Raw genomic sequence first — 18,735 nt, 5'->3', positions numbered from 1 at the left:
CAATTGCGGTAGGATCGATTTATTTTTCCGTCCCCCGAACAATACCCTCTTCGACTTGGACCGCCGATGTTTCATTCCTTCTCGCTGCGGTGATTCGTGCCGATATACCTAACAACACTTTTTGAACGTTTCGTCGTCAGCGTTTTAGACAGGGTGGTCCTGTTCATATTAGCACATCACTCTTTATATCATTACATATTTTCGTAGGTGAAAGTGTTTCGGAGATTTCAAGGTGGAAAACCACTGACGCTTTCACCAATCGTCTAAAAATCCATGATTTGCATTTCTGGTGTGTAGAACCTTTCCGATCAATTTTTTCAGAACAACAGCAACTGACTTGGAAAAAATCGTAGAATTCAGTCGACCAAGGATTCCGCAAGGCACAATACAGCGCCCACCTTGTTTATCTCTGCAAACGACGAGGATTCGAAGGCCAGACCAAGTCCGTAGCAGTGGTCGTCTTCGCAGTTAGGTAGTCCCGAGTAATTGCGGCTGCACAAAGCCGTAACGCGTAAACGCGCTTTGCAATTCGAACGAGAGCTTCGACGCCGAAATTTAAATACCGTTTGTAATCTCGACTGCAAACGTCCGCTCTCCTCTACAGCAACTACGTCAACGATTACCATATCCCACCGTCAATTAGCGAATCCGATGCTGCGGAGCCTGTCTTCTTTCTTAATCCGTGCATCTCGGGACTCGGTGCATCTTGAGGCGGTGCATCTTGGACCCTGATGAGCAAACGAAACAGCGTTCGCTATGTCAATGTTAGGATGAATTTTCGTGTTGGTATTGCTTCGGTAACTAGCTATGAAAGCATAATAATTTTAGAAATAGAAATCGAAATGTTGTTACTTTGCAACAATCGCACACATAAATAGTGACTTTTCATATTTCTGATAAGATATTTCTCATCATTTTCACGTCTCATATCTCCAGCCTCTCCTCTAATTCAATATTGACGAATTTTCGATTGTGTGAAATCAGGAAAATTGTTTCGAAAATTGCATCGAAAGGCGCGTAAAAAGTACTTTGAAGGCAGAGGATGTCTGGGGATGGTATTCGTCGAGTATACGAGGGCGGGTAGCAATTTTACCGGGACGAGTTGGAGAACTTTATTATCAGAGCCGGTGCAGAGAGAGAAAGAGAGAGAGAGAGAGAGAGAGAGAGAGAGAAAGAGAGAGAGAGAGAGAGAGAGAGAGAGAGAAGAGAGAGAGAGAGAGAGAGAGAGAGAAGAGCGGGCCCGGATCGGTTACCGAAATTAAAGGCACGAGATAACGCGGCGGAATTTTATTAAAACTCGCGATACGAGGAATACAAAAGCCGCCGTTGCCTGCGTCGGTCGGTGAAAAGGGCGGGATCGAATGCGGCGGCCTGGTCGCTTTTAGTATTCCTGGGGAAGAGTGGCCGGGAAACGCGATAGGTAATTAACCTGGTTACCGGCGGAACGTGCGTACGTTCTTCTTGATTTTCTTACGCCGAGGCGGTCGCGAGTAAACGCGCGTGCAAATACGGCGTTACCATCACGAAATTGTTCGGGAAGACAGGGAGCGACCGAGAAAGAAACGGAAGAAGCAAGAGAGAGGGAGAGAGAGAGAGAGAGAGAGAGAGAGAGAGAGAGAGAGAGGGGGGGAGTAACCATTACCGGCGATGGTCGGGCTCGAGGGAACGGGTTCTTACCTACCGCGTCAATAATGCAAACGCGTGTAAGCCGTAGGGTATAAGCAAGGCCGTAAATATAGCGCCGCGACGCTGATGGCCGCGGAAACCTCGGTAGTAAAACCTACAGAGTAAGGGGGATGGTGTATGGGAGGGGTTTGCCCACGAATCTGGCCACCCTGGAGACGCTGCTCGCGATCGCAACCCTTCCTGTCATACGAGTACAAGCCTATTTTTCAAATGCTCCGACAGCTTTTTCCAGGAAATGCTGTTCCACAGGTGTAGAGCGGCTGAGGATTGCTCTGCGACGCACGCTCCAGCTCCTTGTGAAATCGAAGTCACGCTTACATGGGGGACGTTTGCGAATCATTAGCTAACAATTCCGTCCAGATGCTTTTTCGTCAACCACGAACTGTCCTATTAAACTCAAAAACACGTTGATGAGGTATCGTTCCGGTACCAGATCGAAGTTGTGCAGTGTTTCCGACAGATTGGCCCGAGTTAGGGCGACTGTCGCAGCCGAAAATCCCGGACTCGCTGCTCTCGTGGACAAAGCGCTCGAATTCCGTTCGGCGAGAAGCATCTCGACGCAGAGTCCGCTTCGTATTGACCGCGCGAGCGAGCGAGCGAGCGCGAGCGTCCAAGTAAAACGGGCGGCGCTGTGTAGCATGCTCGAGAAATTGCCGTCTGTGTACGTTTCCCGCATAAATGGAGAGAAGCGACCGCGAGGCGAGGCGAGGCGAGGCAGGGGTGAGGCGAGGCAGAGGCCAGGCGAGGCAGAGGCAGAGGCAGAGGCAGAGGCAGAGGCAGAGGCAGAGGCAGAGGCAGAGGCAGAGGCAGAGGCAGAGGCAGAGGCAGAGGCAGAGGCAGAGGCAGAGGCAGAGGCGAAGCGGCTCGGCAAGATATTGGTCGATTCACTTATTCTCATGAATATGTATTCACGTGCCAGTCTCTAGACTTCCGCTCGACAATCATTATTCTTAATAACCGGCATTACTGGCGGGGCGGCGCGCGGCGAGGATTTTTCAACGGTCGGATGCGGTATGACGCACAGTGTTCCCAATCGATGAATTAGCAGGAAAAAAGTTCAAAAATAAAGGTAACAAAAAAAAAAACACGTATCAGTGAATTTTTTATGTACTATACATCCCACAAAGACGCAAAGTGACCTCTGGTATTAGTTTCATTAACAATTAAACCAATGGCTAACGCCAGTGCCCGTGCGGCCATTCTGTGCCAATTTCAGATCCAGATCCAATTCCAACAACTCAAAAATCATGCAATTGAAATTTAGAAAAACTGCCACAAACCATAAAGAGATATCGTCGCGCAATCCGAAGTGTGTACAGTGAACAGAGGAAACAGTAGCAAGCCCGAAGACATTCCCCGAATAAATGATGTAAGTATCCACATTGCTAATCGAAGGAGAAAGTTCTTTGGAATAAGGTTACCGGACAAATGTTTGCAGTTTCGAAGGAAAAGTTCTGTTGTTTCTCACAGCTCGCGTCTCTCGGCGGCGCGGCGGCTTCTTCGAAGCTTGCGTTCGCGTTCGTGCGGAAACCTCGAACCCCAGCGTTTAGCAAGCTGATCATTCGCGAATCCGGCGAAAAGCCCCGATAAACAAAGCAGGTGCACGCATCGGGAGCTGCGAGCGTTACATGCGAGTGTTCCTCGGATTAGCGAAGCGCGTGACATCGCGCGGATGAAGCGGATTCGTCGCGAAAACGCTTCGATCCCCGAATAACTCGTTTCCAGCCCCACATAAGCTTCCTCTTCGATCGTATCCTGTGGATCTTTCCAAAGGATCTTTTCTGTCGATCTTTCGAAGCGAGTCGAAATTGCTTTTGTTAGACAAGCAAAAAATCATAGTGATTTGGCTAGCCTGACGGCATGGATGAGTAATATGGCGAAAGTTCTTTAGAATTGGTCATGAATAGATCTTAATGGAAAATGAAAATTTTCAATTTCAACAAACTGTATAAAAAGTGCAAGAGAAATGTATTTTCTTTCTTAATATAATATGTTTACGCGTAAAACACGTTGACGGTAACATGTTAATTTGCTTGATCGAGCAGCAGGGCGGGCAATTGGACGAACCTTTTCTGATAGATCGATGCGACGAGTTGTCCTAATCGATGGCAAATGCCAAATGCCAGCAGCTGTTTTTTAGCGGGTCGATGGACAGATTAGTTCGACTGCCGGCAACCCGTCCGGCAATTAAATGCCCTCTTTCATTGGACTACTTTGCGTAATCGATGGTTCCGGTCGACCGGCCCGTCGAGAACTTCTTTTTCGGTCGACCTTTCCCCTCTTTCCCCGGCCGAGCTCTGGAACACGAGCCAGTCCACTCGGTCGATTTTCCCCGGAATTTCAAGTTCGAACTTTTAATTATTGTTTTATTTTTCATCGACATTCTTGTTCACTCGTTTCCTGCATTAATTACCGCTAGGACAATCGATGAAAAAACTACGGCTGGAATATACCCTTGAAGCGAATTTAATCAACGATGTACCCGTTCGATTGGCCATCAAGGAAAACGTTTGTTTGCCAAGTTCTCGTTCCTGTAGCTTGATAGGAATTTCAACCATTTTCGGCTCTGGGTAAACATTCTGAAACTCAATCGCCTGGCAGATACACATTTTCGAAAGCTTTTCCAATATTTTGATTGAAAATGCTGCAAGCAAATTAAAAACGCGGGAACGTTCTACGCAACGAAAGTTCTCCGTAGAAGCTCAAAACTGGCATTATTTATATTTTTATATGTAATAGCGAGGAATCATCCTGATTGTTTCCCTTAAAATGGAACTGCGAATTTTTGTATTTTCTTTGCAGAGCAATTGTAGTCGATGGTCTGAAATATTTCGGCACTTTTCACCCCCTCACCAGCTGATCGTACTCTTTGTTCTACAATTCGAAAAGTTCTTAGCAGATGTAAAATCTATTCCAAGGTCACAGACTTCTTCTTGCTACACCAAGGTAACGCTCGCTAACTTCTAACGAAGAACAATTGGATCCACTTTATACGCAAATCTCGCAACGTTGTATTTCGAGAAGAGCAAGTTAACTTTGTTTCATTTGCACCGTTTACAAAGTCTGACAAGGTCGTGCCGTAAGTCTATGGGCTCTGAGTGCTTGCTGCCCCACGATGACGGGACCATGAAAGAACCGTTAGAATATTTCTCGACCGTCCTAAATGCAATTCAATTATTAGAGCCACTCGCATAAGTCAATTCGACGGTTTCGGATTCAAACAATTTTTTAGCGAAAGTCCTTGTTTTATCGATTCCTACAACATTGGGAACGGAAATAAAAGGAGGGCTACGGAAATCAAAATTAACGGTATAATTGTGTAACGTGTTTTGAAGTAAAAGCGAGGAAACACGTTGGACCGCAAAGGGTTACAAAGTGGCGCGGACCGTTCAAATTGATCCACTCTCGGTGTACTTTTGTCCGACTAAAGGGGAACGGCTGATAGTCGAGCACGATAGTCGTCGGGGGAGGCTGCAGAAATCACCTAAACGCCGCCCGGTTTCTCAAAGAGCTCAGAAGCGGAGAAATCGTTGTTATTTTCCGAATTAGACGGAAACTTTTGTAAATTTGGGGTCGCGCGGCGCCGTCAAGAGAGAGAGAGAGAGAGAGAGAGAGAGAGAGAGAGAGGGTCATGGGAGGCGTTTGAAGTCGTCGAGTCTCCGGGGTAAACCGGCCCGCCATCCCACCATGAATTCATTCGCGCCCTCATGAAATTCAAAGCAGTCGTTACGCTGCTGGCACGACGACAACGAGTCGTCGACGACCAAGGGGACGACGGAGACAAGCGACGAGACGCGACAAGACAACGCGAATGCCGTACACCGTGGTCGAGCTGTTACTCGTCTACCCCAAGATCTTCGATGTTTTATTTATAATTTGTTTACGTTAGAGTCTACACTGTCCCGTCGGCCCGCGCCGTCCCGAGCCGTCCCGAGCCCGCCAATTTGTTCCTCGACTGCTACATACCTCGCGATTCTCAATGCGAACCGACTTTAACGCGTAAACTGCCGCGTCGGTCATACGTATGTCGACTCGTCACACAATTCTTCGTGTATCTATAAAAATTAATTGTCCATTCTGTGCTTCAAACGCGGCCTGGGCGCGCACACTCTAACTGCAACTCGGTTCTTAATGAAGATGGAAAAAAATTGAGGACGCAAAATTTACACGATTCAATAAGCTGTGTCGTCCTGTAGTGCGGTTTTCTGCGGTCGTTCATCGGTGAAGTTGCAAAGTGCGAATTTTTCTACGCAAAATGATGCTATACGAAGGAAAACTTGGATCTGAAGAAATTAAGTAATGTATATAATAGAGATTAAGTGCTTGACCGTTCCACGTTTGTCTTCCTTCTCCGGAATTGCAGATCAGGCAACCACCCAGTGCATCCTCCGGTGCACGGAGAGTTCAACTTTTACCAGAAATGCAGGTGCAATGAAGATCGAATGAACGAAGCGGCCGGGAACCGGTCGATGGGCGGTCCGCTTCGCGATTCAATTAAATCTTCCGGACAAATACCGTGGCTGCAGTCACGCCGAACGATTCGAACGTTCGGAATTTTGCGGTGCACTGATCCGACGATAATTAATGAACAATAGTGTTGCTGCGTCGTCGTGGAGAGGAGGGGCGCGGGGACGAACGCCGCCGCGGAATCGTCGCGAGTCCTCGCGAGGAGATCCGCTTTAATAATTCCATAATTTCGAGTTAATAGATCGTCCGGGGATTAAGTGTCGCTTACCGGGATGCAGCGCGTGCTGCTAATTAAATGCTCCCGCTGAATTTCCGACAAATTGGACGAAATCTGCGTCAAGTGGTCTCCGCTTAAGCCACTCTCGATTCTCGATTCGATTAAGCCTCTGATAAAATGCGCTGCGTGCCGAAAACGAGTGCCAAACGCGTTCCATTCGAATGGCTGATCCGTTACGGATCGAGGGATCACACTGTGTCTGGATCATGAGCGCGGTATCGAAAACAGTGTACCCAATAACTGAACCGCGAGTTTTTCTGCGTTCAGGTATGTCCACCGTGAACAGAGAAACTACTGTTTCCAGCTCGGTGGAAAGATACAACGACCAGACTCTTGTATCACTTTGATCTTTACGAGGAATAACAACAGTTCGATAGAATAACATCAATTTCTTTGGAAGAACACATTCGTGCAAGTCCGCAGGAAGACTTTCTGACGCAGAATTTGGTCATTTCAGAACAATTAGTACTACTCTATGTTGCTGCTATTATTATTTACCTTTTAACCGAGTGGCTTTTAAATAAACGAGCGTTTCGGAACACGCAAAACAAATAACGGATACTTTGATGATTTGCTAGTGGAATTCTACAAAATCGGAACAAAAATTGATTGTGAGATCTGGACAAAGAGTTGGGATGCTCGTACGAAGAAAAGGCGATGGTGTTGAAATGCGTCGCGTGGATCGAAGAGAGCTAGCATATCGCGGCGAGGGAAATCGATAGCGATCTCTCGAACAGTTTTGCAAGAAATATCGATGGAACGATACGAAGCAGCCGTCGAACAACTGCGATGACATTGGAATTGCCTCGGCAAATAGGCGGGCAGAGTGTACGGCGATATTCCGGGAGCGTTAGACCGAGCCCAGCTGCCATTTTCAGAGTGAATGTAAAAGCAGGCGGTTCACCGTAAGGCAAGCAGAAATCAAGGACTACTTTGCTCGTTGCCCTGAATGCATAAACTTTCCACGGATTAACGTATTCGCAGTCGACTTCGCAGTCCCATATCTCTCTCGGCGCAGCCCGTTTCTTTTCTCTCCCTCCCCCCCCCCCCCTCCTCACTCTCATTCCACTCACCCGTTTCCTCTCTGTTTATCCGACGCAACCTTTTTCGGCGTTGGCTATTATCGAGCGAAAGTGTACACGCTATATGTATATCGCACGACACTCGAGCCGACCGCGACAAGAAGAACTTCTCGTTCCGTGCTCCTTCCCTCCGAATTGTACTAATTAGTTTCCGTTGACGAAGTAATCCCAGGGTTTTCAGCCACTCAAAGGTTATAGTTTCGAGCACTGGCTAACGACCGTCAACGGTCGCGGCATCCTTTGTCGACCGCGCGAAACAAATCTCAAGTTGAAATCCATAAAGCTCGCGCCCCCATTCGCGTTACCTTTCCCCATTTCTAGTCTTCTACAGGTTCTTCGGGTGGGTAACGCGAACTCTTCTGTATGGCAAATAACGCTACCTTCCCTTCTTGCCCGTGGCAGAGAGAGAGAGAGAGAGAGAGAGAGAGAGAGAGAGAGAGAGAGAGAGAGAGAGAGAGAGAGAGAGAGGAGAAGGATGCCAGGGTTCGGAATCGGTAAGAAGGTTGACACTTTCGATTGCGAGATCAAGGAATTCTCGAAGGATTTCTTCGGCAGGGTAGAAACTTCACCATTTCTTTATGCTGCACAGAAATAATTTATTCGAAAATATCAACACATCAGTTTCCGGAGGTTAAAACATATTCAAGCTATCTATTCTCATTTGGCACAGTATTTCGATTCCAGTTAGACAGAACATTTCTGTTCCTTAAACGTTCCAATCTTCTTTGATGAACGCGGCAGCCCGTTCACCGATCATGTTTATCGCCGCCACAGGGTTACCAGACACCACCTGTTTAAACAAACAGAAAAAAAAAGAAAAAAATGTCATCGTTAAAGGTAATACGGAATTACTTATAATCCTACTTTAGGAGAAATCAGTCGAACGTTGAAGGAATTTAAAGCAGTCGGCACAACTTTAAATGTAGGTGTCAGTCTCTTCTATTATATTTAGCATGAAATTAAAATAAGATAAAATGCTGTTTTGTTGTTGGACTTACTCGGGGCATGATGGAGGCATCAGCCACCCTAAGACCATCGATTCCATGGACCTTCAACCTCGGGCTGACCACTGCCATGGGATCGCTGGGCGGACCCATTTTGCAGGAGCCACTCTGGTGGTTCTCGTGTCTGGTGTTGTAGGTAATGGCGCACATCCAGTAGTCGTCGCTGTCCTTCTCGTGCTGAGAGCATTGTTCCACGAATTCGTCGATTCTTTGTAGGTCGAGATTACGCATCGTTGTTGAGTTGGCAAGATTCAAGATCACACGGATACCCGCGACGACCACTTTCCGGTCGTGCTCGGTGCCCAAGTCGTTACTCCAGATGATGGGATGGCTATGTGGGTTCTTGTCACGAAGCGTGATACGACCTGTGAACACCAAACAAGTCTAGAGTTGCGTGGCAATTAGTAATGTGTAGCAATTACGTGTAATTTCAGGATATCTTTTATTTCCGAAGTCTAGAAGCACCTGTAAAACTGGACTTTCCTACCTGGCCTCAGGTTTGGTTTCAATTGTATATAATAGGTGAAGAAATAATATATAGGAAACTCAGTGATTTACGATCATTTCGAGGGGTGTTTCGAGGATTGAAACTTTGACACATATTTCCCTATGCGATTTAGATTAGCGTTGAACTCACCCCTGCTGGTCGGCTGCAAATTCACGGACGCGAAAATGACAGGCGTCCTATCGCGATCAGCTTTCTTCAGGTTGCCGTGGCACCCAGCGCTTAATCCACTGATAAAGATCTGGATGTCTGGATCATCGGGAGTGGTCAAGTTCGACGCGACGATTCCCGTGACCTGGGCCATGCCTGTGCCCGACATGGGTCCGGTTTGGTTGAACACGTACTGTTCAGCAGAGTTCAGGTTCAGTTCGTCGAACTTCTTCTCGCCCAGGGTGAAGCGTACACCGAACGATTGATGATTATGCAGGTTCTCGCCAACGCCAGGCAGATCCAGGACCACGGGGATCTTGACTTCCTCCAGGTGCTTCTTCGGACCGACACCTGACAGCAGCAACAGCTGCGCAGAGTTGATCGTTCCTCCCGACACGATCACTTCGCGTTTCGCTCGGACGATGTGCTTCCTTCCGTTCTGCACGAGAACGTTATATCATTATCGCGTGTCCTCGTTGATTTTTGATTCGCGTTTCTTCTCTATTTCCACCCGAAGCAATATTCCAATGAACGAAAGGAATGGGTTGCTTATTCATATTTCGGTCTAACAGTCTATGAAAATAATGAATCAAGATCCCCTCGCTGTAGGGGAGACTAGTCAAAATTAGACCAGCGGTGGTCTAACGGTGTAATTGCGAAGGGTTCGCGGGTATAGTGACTTGCCATTTCAATCTCGACACCGATGGCCTTCTTGCCGAGGAAGCGGATCTTGGTGACCAAAGCGTTGACAGCGACGTGGAGGTTCTCGCGATGTCTGAATGGTCTGATGAACGAGGTGGTGCTGCTTTGTCGCACGCCGTTCTTGCTGATCGTTTGAGCGACCGTGAAACCGGTGATCTGATCGCCGACCATGTCCTCGGTGATTCCGTACCCGGTCTCATTGGCCGCTTGCATGACCGATTCTGCGAACGATGGGTGCCAGGGTAATCTGTCGAAAATAGGAATCATTCGCTGATTATTTAGCAACTTGACTTTCGTGCGTTTGTAGCACGATCAAATAATCAATAATCGATCATTGTCGGCACTGTGCGACGCAACGGTCGCGCTCAGAAAAAGGGGGCACTAGTTTTGGACCGAGGGTAGAGTAACGATGAAACAAAGGATGACAATGGTGATGACGAACCTCTCGACCGTCATGAGTCCTCCAACGCCATGGTACTTTTCGCTGACCCGGCCGATCTCTGTGTTGTCTTCGGATTTCTTGAAGAACGGTAGAACCTGTTAAAGAGGTTCGTGTTAGAACGACTCATTTTTTCTAGAGCATCCTGTAGATTAATCGTAAGCTAGATAGAATCGAGGATGCTGTACGTCATTCCAGGACCATCCCTCGTTGCCGGCCGCCGCCCATCTATCGAAATCCTTCGCGTGGCCTCTATGGTAGGCCATACCGTGGTGCACCGTGGTGCCGCCAAGATTCTTACCACGTGGCCAATAGCAGCTGCCGCCAGTACTCAGACAGGCGAACGACTCGTTCGTTGTCTTGTACTTCCAATCCAGTTCACCACCTGTTTAAAGAAGCGACAGTGTCAACGTGATATCTCGTTCTCTAAGAAATAGCTTGACTTCGCAAACAGGCGTGCAAGACCACGACAATAGGAACCGCAGAATATTTCATTGGGAACTTTATGGCAGGAAAGTCTATTTAGAATAAGCCGATGTACAGAGTTATTACTATTCGGCCAGAATCGGTGGAAAGTGTATGAAATTGTCGCGCGAAGCGTCACATTTAACATTTCCTTAACCGTGACGAATTTCCTGTATGCTGTAAACGAATCAACCAAAGTGGGAGAGGTGTATATTCGGCTGAAGCAGCCTCTCGACGACAGATCAGCTCTTTACCGAGATAAAGTCCAACATTGCTGGGTACTTCTGCTCCCGCCGGTTCATCCGGACCCGCTTCCACCAACAACACCGACCAGTCATTTACTTCGCTCAACCTTGAAGCTACCACTGGTCCAGCTGCCCCAGCTGTACAATAATGGAGACAGATTCGCAACAGATTCGACAGCAAAACATTTGATGTAGACTAACTAACAAGACGTGTAACTGATTCGATAGAAAATCGTGTAGAGGGTTTACCGCCAACGACAATGAAGTCGTAGGAGAGCTTCGGTTTTCGAACTGGTTCGATGCGACCACACGGGTCTCCGATCTCAGGACTCGCGATCAGCAGCGTGTTCAACACCGTCAGAAACACGCTAGCGTTGCCTGCAGGGCAGACATCGGTCAGTTGGGGCCCACCAGTGAAGGGCGCATGGCACAGCGGCGCCGGAAGTGCTCCGCCGAAAGTGTTCAACAAAGACTTTAACAAACATGATTTTCCATGTCGTACATTGACGCAATAGACTGCGATAAACAGAATTTTATATCTCATGTATTCGCGCTGAACGACTGCAACGAAAACATAAGTTTCAACCTCTGCGATGTGTTAACTTTTCAGAGCGGTATACTTTCTTTGAATAGGACCACCCCTTAAAAATACCGCTGAAGGTATAGCGATGTTCAGAACATCGCATCGTCAGGAATATTTTTGCGAGTGGAACGTAACGACCTACCATGCTGCTGGATGATCCGAAAGCACCGGAACCGCGTCTTGACCGACTGACAACCTATCCTCGCGGTTTCCTTTTTATACCGTTGACATTGATGCGCGGGGACAAGTGCGAAGACGATAAGCTCGTGTAATTGTCAGTGCGTACAAAGTGTCGGCCGTTATCTACCGTTTCACGGTATTGACAAATTACGCGTTCGATGGTACGTGCGAACGGTAACCGACTCGCTGCAGGGGAGAAACCTTGTCGCGTCATGGCGGGAGTGAAGGATGGCTTGGTGACCGATATGCTCTGCCATAAAAACTATTTATTTAAAACATTTTGATTTACAATCGCGTGCCACGCTCGGCCATCCTCGGAGAGTCCGCCCTTTTCCTCGGGTTTTTCCCCGCGCCACATTATTTTCCTGAGCGGTAAACTTACTGGGATGTGGTTCAGACGAGTGTTTTGCGGAGCGCTAGTTTCATTTGTATTTTCCGTGCAAGCCAATACCATTCCGTACACCACCCTTCACAGTCTGGCTTAGGGCTACAAAATTCAAGAAATTTATTTGAAACTGCTCCGATGAAATTTCTCAGATTTTTATCGCATTGGCTTCCTTTAATTATTCGACATCTTGGAGAGTTTACAGCGAATATTTATGCGAGTATAATATATTTTTTTTCGTAATATTGTAGGGATGCGAGTGTGACTGAGTCAAGATGATTGTTTGTGTAGCGGCCATCGGCACGTACATTTAGCAACATTTGGCGTGCAAATGGTCAAGCGAGTTTATGGAACCCGTTGCCCCACAGCTGTTTTTGAGAAAGCCGTTAGGCGTCTTAGCAGTTTTTGTTATGGCACGTATTGGCCATTAGATTTTTACCATCGGCCTCAACAGCTCGTACGGGTATCATAAACCTCGAGTTTTCCAAAGGGACCCGGAAGCTAGGCAGGTAGGCGATAGCCGGCCGCGCCATGCACCGCGGGCCCGTCAGAAATCCCGCTGCATTACCGGAATTACGGGGTCGCCCCCGCGTTTAGAGAGACCGCGCCAAGGTCGAGAAGAGTCCCCGAAAAAGGTACCTGATTGGCTAAAGAGGCTAATTCAGCCCCGGCCAATCAGGACGATTCAGGGATAGGCAAAAAGCCTCGTAGACTAAGAAGAACGTAAGAGAGAACAGAAACGTTTTGACCAGAGAGTCGAATAGGTCTCGCGTCGCGTTGTAACATAGAAAAAGATAATTCTGTGAAATACCACCTGAAATAAACCAAGTTCCTGGTTCGAACACGCTGGGGAGATTCATTTAGACCAGACCCCTATATCCTTACATTTGGAATAGATTCTCGAGAGGAAGGATGTATGGTTGTGAGTGCGACTGTGTGTAATGCGAGATGCACGTGTGCGTGAGCTGCTTCGCTTCTCTACGCGAGACGCTGAGTCGCGTCGATGTCGCTCGATTGGCGATGGCGTTCTGTCCGATTGGCGATAGCGTTCTGTTCGATTGGCGATAGCGTTTTGCTTTTCGACGGAACGTTTTTGTTCTTCGTGACGGAGCAGCGTCAGTAGAGCGAGAGTCGCGAGCGAGTTAGTTGCCGAGACAGCGAATATCGAATTGTAGCTTGAGAAGTCGAACTAAAATAAAGTATTTTAGTGAAATCGGTGTCAATCATTTCACCCGATACGTCACACCCGAGACGTAGGAGTTCAACATATTCCTACAATATGTTACATAGGTCGAAAATGCCGAAGAATTGGTTATTATTAAACTCTTGGTTTCCTCAATAGTTTTTAACAACCGCAGCTCGTTAATGCCTATTTACACTGTCGTTTCACTGGAGGAGGTTAAAAATGATGTACGCAAAATATTATGTGGAAATAATATTTCGAACACGGGTCGTTGTCAGTTGTAGGAATATATTATTATAACAAAGAATGTAGACTTGCGTTTAAAAATTCTCACTGTCGGTGAAAAGGTCGCCGCAAAGTCAAATAATTATCAACACGATGCGTGTTACCATCCTTGGTGACTTGGTACAAAACATTCGCCTGAAACATTTCATTCTCTGATACCTTCGGTATACCTTCGTATACCTATTAGACACCTTGATGTACACTGTATGTATACGGTTGTTGTAATCTTTGGCGTGTCCACGAGTGTACATCATGCCGTTGTGAGCCGAGGTTCCTCCAAGGTTCCTACCCCTTGGCCAGCTGCAGGAACCTCCCGACGATAGGCACGCGTTCCGCTCGCCACTTGTTCGATATTTCCAGTCTATTTCGCTTCCTGTGTACAAGGTGTAGAGGTGTAAAGGCACAATTTTTCGTTTGAGTGCACACCGATTTGAAGATATTCTAGCTGGAGAACGAGGATTGGTAACTGGTGTCCTAGGACCGTAAAGGGTTAACAAGAAATTCGGACTGTCCATCGATTTGCCACCGAAAAGATTAAATCGACGCAACGTGGAAACGTACCGAGAAACATTGCCACCATACTGGGAACCACTGTACCCGGCGGTGCATCCGGGCCAGCTTCGGCTATTGCAGCCGACCGTGTTTACATCGAAAATCTCACGTTCGATCTGCGTGAGACCGAACATGTACATCGCACGACACTCGAGCCGACCGCGACAAGAAGAACTTCTCGTTCCGTGAACCTTCCCTTCGAATTGTACCAATTAGTTTCCGTTGACGAAGTAATCCCAGGGTTTTCAGCCACTCAAAGGTTATAGTTTCGAGCACTGGCTAACGACCGTCAACGGTCGCGGCATCCTTTGTCGACCGCGCGAAACAAATCTCAAGTTGAAATCCATAAAGCTCGCGCCCCCATTCGCGTTACCTTTCCCCATTTCTAGTCTTCTACAGGTTCTTCGGGTGGGTAACGCGAACTCTTCTGTATGGCAAATAACGCTACCTTCCCTTCTTGCCCGTGGCAGAGAGAGAGAGAGAGAGAGAGAGAGAGAGAGAGAGAGAGAGAGAGAGAGAGAGAGAGGAGAAGGATGCCAGGGTTCGGAATCGGTAAGAAGGTTGACACTTTCGATTGCGAGATCAAGGAATTCTCGAAGGATTTCTTCGGCAGGGTAGAAACTTCACCATTTCTTTATGCTGCACAGAAATAATTTATTCGAAAATATCAACACATCAGTTTCCGGAGGTTAAAACATATTCAAGCTATCTATTCTCATTTGGCACAGTATTTCGATTCCAGTTAGACAGAACATTTCTGTTCCTTAAACGTTCCAATCTTCTTTGATGAACGCGGCAGCCCGTTCACCGATCATGTTTATCGCCGCCACAGGGTTACCAGACACCACCTGTTTAAACAAACAGAAAAAAAAAGAAAAAAATGTCATCGTTAAAGGTAATACGGAATTACTTATAATCCTACTTTAGGAGAAATCAGTCGAACGTTGAAGGAATTTAAAGCAGTCGGCACAACTTTAAATGTAGGTGTCAGTCTCTTCTATTATATTTAGCATGAAATTAAAATAAGATAAAATGCTGTTTTGTTGTTGGACTTACTCGGGGCATGATGGAGGCATCAGCCACCCTAAGACCATCGATTCCATGGACCTTCAACCTCGGGCTGACCACTGCCATGGGATCGCTGGTCGGACCCATTTTGCAGGAGCCACTCTGGTGGTTCTCGGGTCTGGTGTTGTAGGTAATGGCGCACATCCAGTAGTCGTCGCTGTCCTTCTCGTGCTGAGAGCATTGTTCCACGAATTCGTCGATTCTTTGTAGGTCGAGATTACGCATCGTTGTTGAGTTGGCAAGATTCAAGATCACACGGATACCCGCGACGACCACTTTCCGGTCGTGCTCGGTGCCCAAGTCGTTACTCCAGATGATGGGATGGCTATGTGGGTTCTTGTCACGAAGCGTGATACGACCTGTGAACACCAAACAAGTCTAGAGTTGCGTGGCAATTAATAATGTGTAGCAATAACGTGTAATTTCAGGGTATCTCTTATTTCCGAAGTCTAGAAGCACCTGTAAAACTGGACTTTCCTACCTGGCCTCAGGTTTGGTTTCAATTGTATATAATAGGTAAAGGAATAATCCTAATAAAAATGATTCGATAGAAATTTACTGATTTAGGATGAATTCTCGAGGGGTGTTTCGAGGTTTGAAACTTTGAAAGAAATTTTCCTATGAGATTCGGATTGGCGTTGAACTCACCACTGCTGGTCGGCTGCAAGTTCACGGACGAGAACCTGATAGGCATCCTATCGCTATCGGAAACTAAATCAATTGTCTTCAGCTTGCTCTGGCACACAGCCTGGAACCCAGAAAAGAAGATCTGGATGTCTGGGTCATCGGGAGTGGTCAAGTTCGACGCGACGATTCCCGTGACCTGGGCCATGCCTGTGCCCGACATGGGTCCGGTTTGGTTGAACACGTACTGTTCAGCAGAGTTCAGGTTCAGTTCGTCGAACTTCTTCTCGCCCAGGGTGAAATCTACAGCGAACGATTGATGATTATGCAGGTTTTCGCCCACGCCAGGCAGATCCAGGACCACGGGGATCTTGACTTCCTTCAGGTGCTTCTTGGGACCGACACCTGACAGCAGCAACAGCTGCGCAGAGTTGATCGTTCCTCCCGACACGATCACCTCGCGTTTCGCTCGGACGATGTGCTTTCTTCCGTTCTGCACGAGAAAGTTATATCATTATCGCGTGTCCTCGTTCATTTTTGATTCGCGTTTCTTCTCTATTTTCACCCAAAACAATATTCCAATGAACGAAAGGAATGGGTTGCTTATTCATATTTCTGTGAATCGGTCTATCAAAATAATGAATCAAGATCCCCTCGCTGTAGGGGAGACTAGTCAAAATTAGACCAGCGGTGGTCTAACGGTGTAATTGCGAAGGGTTCGCGGGTATAGTGACTTGCCATTTCAATCTCGACACCGATGGCCTTCTTGCCGAGGAAGCGGATCTTGGTGACCAAAGCGTTGACAGCGACGTGGAGGTTCTCGCGATGTCTGAATGGTCTGATGAACGAGGTGGTGCTGCTTTGTCGCACGCCGTTCTTGCTGATCGTTTGAGCGACCGTGAAACCGGTGATCTGATCGCCGACCATGTCCTCGGTGATTCCGTACCCGGTCTCATTGGCCGCTTGCATGACCGATTCTGCGAACGATGGGTGCCAGGGGAATCTGTCGAAAATAGGAATCATTCGCTGATTATTTAGCAACTTGACTTTCGTGCGTTTGTAGCACGATCAAATAATCAATAATCAGAAACAGGGTGATGACGAACCTCTCGACCGTCATGAGTCCTCCAACGCCATGGTACTTTTCGCTGACCCTGCCGATCTCTTTGTTGTCCTCGGATTTCTTGAAGAACGGTAGAACCTGTTAAAGAGGTTCGTGTTAGAACGACTCATTTTTCTAGAGGATCCTGTAGAATAATCGTAAGCTAGATAGAATCGAGGATGCTGTACGTCATTCCAGGACCATCCCTCGTTGCCGGCCGCCGCCCATCTATCGAAATCCTTCGCGTGGCCCCTATGGTAGGCCATACCGTGGTGCAACGTGTTCCCGCCAAGATTCCTACCACGTGGCCAATAGCAGCTGCCGCCAGTACTCAGACAGGCGAACGACTCGTTCGTTGTCTGGTACTTCCAATCCAGTTCACCACCTGTTTAAAGAAGCGACAGTGTCAACTTGATATGTCCTTCTCTAAGAAATAGCTTGACTTCGCTAACAGGCGTGGAAGACCACGACAATAGGAACCCCAGAATATTTCGCGGGGGACTTTATGGCAGGAAAGTCTATTTAGAATCAGCCGATGTACAGAGTTATTACTATTCGGCCGGAATCGTTGGAAAGTGTATGAAATTGTCGCGCGAAGCGTCACATTTAACATTTTCTTAACCGTGACGAATTTCCTGTATACTGTAAACGAATCAACCAAAGTGGGAGAGGTGTATATTCGGCTGAAGCAGCCTCTCGACGACAGATCAGCTCTTTACCGAGATAAAGTAGAAGATTGCTGGGTATTTCTGCTCCCGCCGGTTCATCCGGCCCTGCTTCCACCAACAACACCGACCAGTCATTTACTTCGCTCAATCTTGAAGCTACCACTGGTCCTGCCGCCCCAGCTGTACAATAATAGAAACAGATTCGCAACAAATTCGACAGCAAAACATTTGATGTAGACTAACTAACAAGACGTGCAACTGATTCGATAGAAAATCGTGTAGAGGGTTTACCGCCAACGACAATGAAGTCGTAGGAGAGCTTCGGTCTTCGAACTGGTTCGATGCGACCACACGGGTCTCCGATCTCAGGACTCGCGATCAGCAGCGTGTTCAACACCGTCAGAAACACGTTAGCGTTGCCTGCAGCGCAGACATCGGTCAGTTGGGGCCCACCAGTGAAGGGCGCAGGGCACGGTGGCGCCGGAAGTGCTCCGCCGAAAGTGTTAAACAAAGACTGTAACAAGCATGATTTTCCATGTCGTACATTGACGGCAATAGACTGCGATAAACAGAATTTTCTATCTCATGTATTCGTGCTGAAACACTGCAACGAAAACATAAGTTTCAACCTCTGCGATGTGTTAACTTTTCAGAGCGGTATACTTTCTTTGAATAGGACCACCCCTTAAAAATACCGCTGAAGGTATAGCGATGTTCAGAACATCGCATCGTCAGGAATATTTTTGCGAGTGGAACGTAACGACCTACCATGCTGCTGGATGATCCGAAAGCACCGGAACCGCGTCTTGACCGACTGACAACCTATCCTCGCGGTTTCCTTTTTATACCGTTGACATTGATGCGCGGGGACAAGTGCGAAGACGATAAGCTCGTGTAATTGTCAGTGCGTACAAAGTGTCGGCCGTTATCTACCGTTTCACGGTATTGACAAATTACCCGTTCGATGGTACGTGCGAACGGTAACCGACTCGCTGCAGGGGAGAAACCTTGTCGCGTCATGGCGGGAGTGAAGGATGGCTTCGTGACCGATATGCTCTGCCATAAAAACTATTTATTTAAAAC

At 47.5% G+C, this 18,735-nt stretch overlaps 3 protein-coding genes across 3 annotated transcripts in view; 1 reads left to right on the top strand and 2 right to left on the bottom strand.

Annotated features, from left to right (window-relative positions):
- Positions 1-18,735, top strand: part of LOC143361569 (hemicentin-1) — a 374,791-nt gene that overhangs the window by 70,493 nt on the left and 285,563 nt on the right. The gene's annotated exons all lie outside the window — the stretch shown is intronic.
- Positions 8,084-11,846, bottom strand: LOC143361573 (glucose dehydrogenase [FAD, quinone]-like). The gene is made up of 9 exons (XM_076801076.1): positions 11,748-11,846; positions 11,272-11,494; positions 11,032-11,160; positions 10,501-10,697; positions 10,316-10,410; positions 9,856-10,120; positions 9,154-9,610; positions 8,511-8,881; positions 8,084-8,302 (listed from the first exon to the last, which is right to left on the bottom strand). Exons 1-9 carry the CDS (start codon positions 11,748-11,750, stop codon positions 8,219-8,221), a joined length of 1,824 nt encoding a protein of 607 aa, XP_076657191.1. The 5' UTR covers positions 11,751-11,846; the 3' UTR covers positions 8,084-8,218.
- On the bottom strand, positions 14,820-18,482 carry LOC143361572 (glucose dehydrogenase [FAD, quinone]). Its single transcript, XM_076801075.1, has 9 exons — positions 18,421-18,482; positions 17,944-18,166; positions 17,704-17,832; positions 17,173-17,369; positions 16,989-17,083; positions 16,621-16,885; positions 15,907-16,375; positions 15,247-15,617; positions 14,820-15,038 (listed from the first exon to the last, which is right to left on the bottom strand). Exons 1-9 carry the CDS (start codon positions 18,421-18,423, stop codon positions 14,955-14,957), a joined length of 1,836 nt encoding a protein of 611 aa, XP_076657190.1. The 5' UTR covers positions 18,424-18,482; the 3' UTR covers positions 14,820-14,954.

The sequence above is a fragment of the Halictus rubicundus genome, chromosome 15 (genome assembly GCF_050948215.1).
Source record: "Halictus rubicundus isolate RS-2024b chromosome 15, iyHalRubi1_principal, whole genome shotgun sequence".
NCBI classification, from domain to species: domain Eukaryota; kingdom Metazoa; phylum Arthropoda; class Insecta; order Hymenoptera; family Halictidae; genus Halictus; species Halictus rubicundus.
The sequence above is the reverse complement of the archived record's forward strand: the minus strand, read 5'-3'. Positions and strand labels throughout refer to the sequence as shown.

Excerpts from the sequence above, each read along its gene's own strand:
- LOC143361573 (XM_076801076.1), bottom strand. Across the intron at positions 10,411-10,500 it reads AGGGATGGTCCTGGAATGAC|GTTCTACCGTTCTTCAAGAA; the intron begins GTACAGCATCCT and ends CCTCTTTAACAG. Across the intron at positions 10,121-10,315 it reads GGACTCATGACGGTCGAGAG|ATTACCCTGGCACCCATCGT; the intron begins GTTCGTCATCAC and ends TATTTTCGACAG.
- LOC143361572 (XM_076801075.1), bottom strand. Across the intron at positions 17,833-17,943 it reads CGACTTCATTGTCGTTGGCG|CTGGGGCGGCAGGACCAGTG; the intron begins GTAAACCCTCTA and ends ATTATTGTACAG. Across the intron at positions 15,618-15,906 it reads CTTGCAGCCGACCAGCAGTG|GTCGTATCACGCTTCGTGAC; the intron begins GTGAGTTCAACG and ends TGGTGTTCACAG.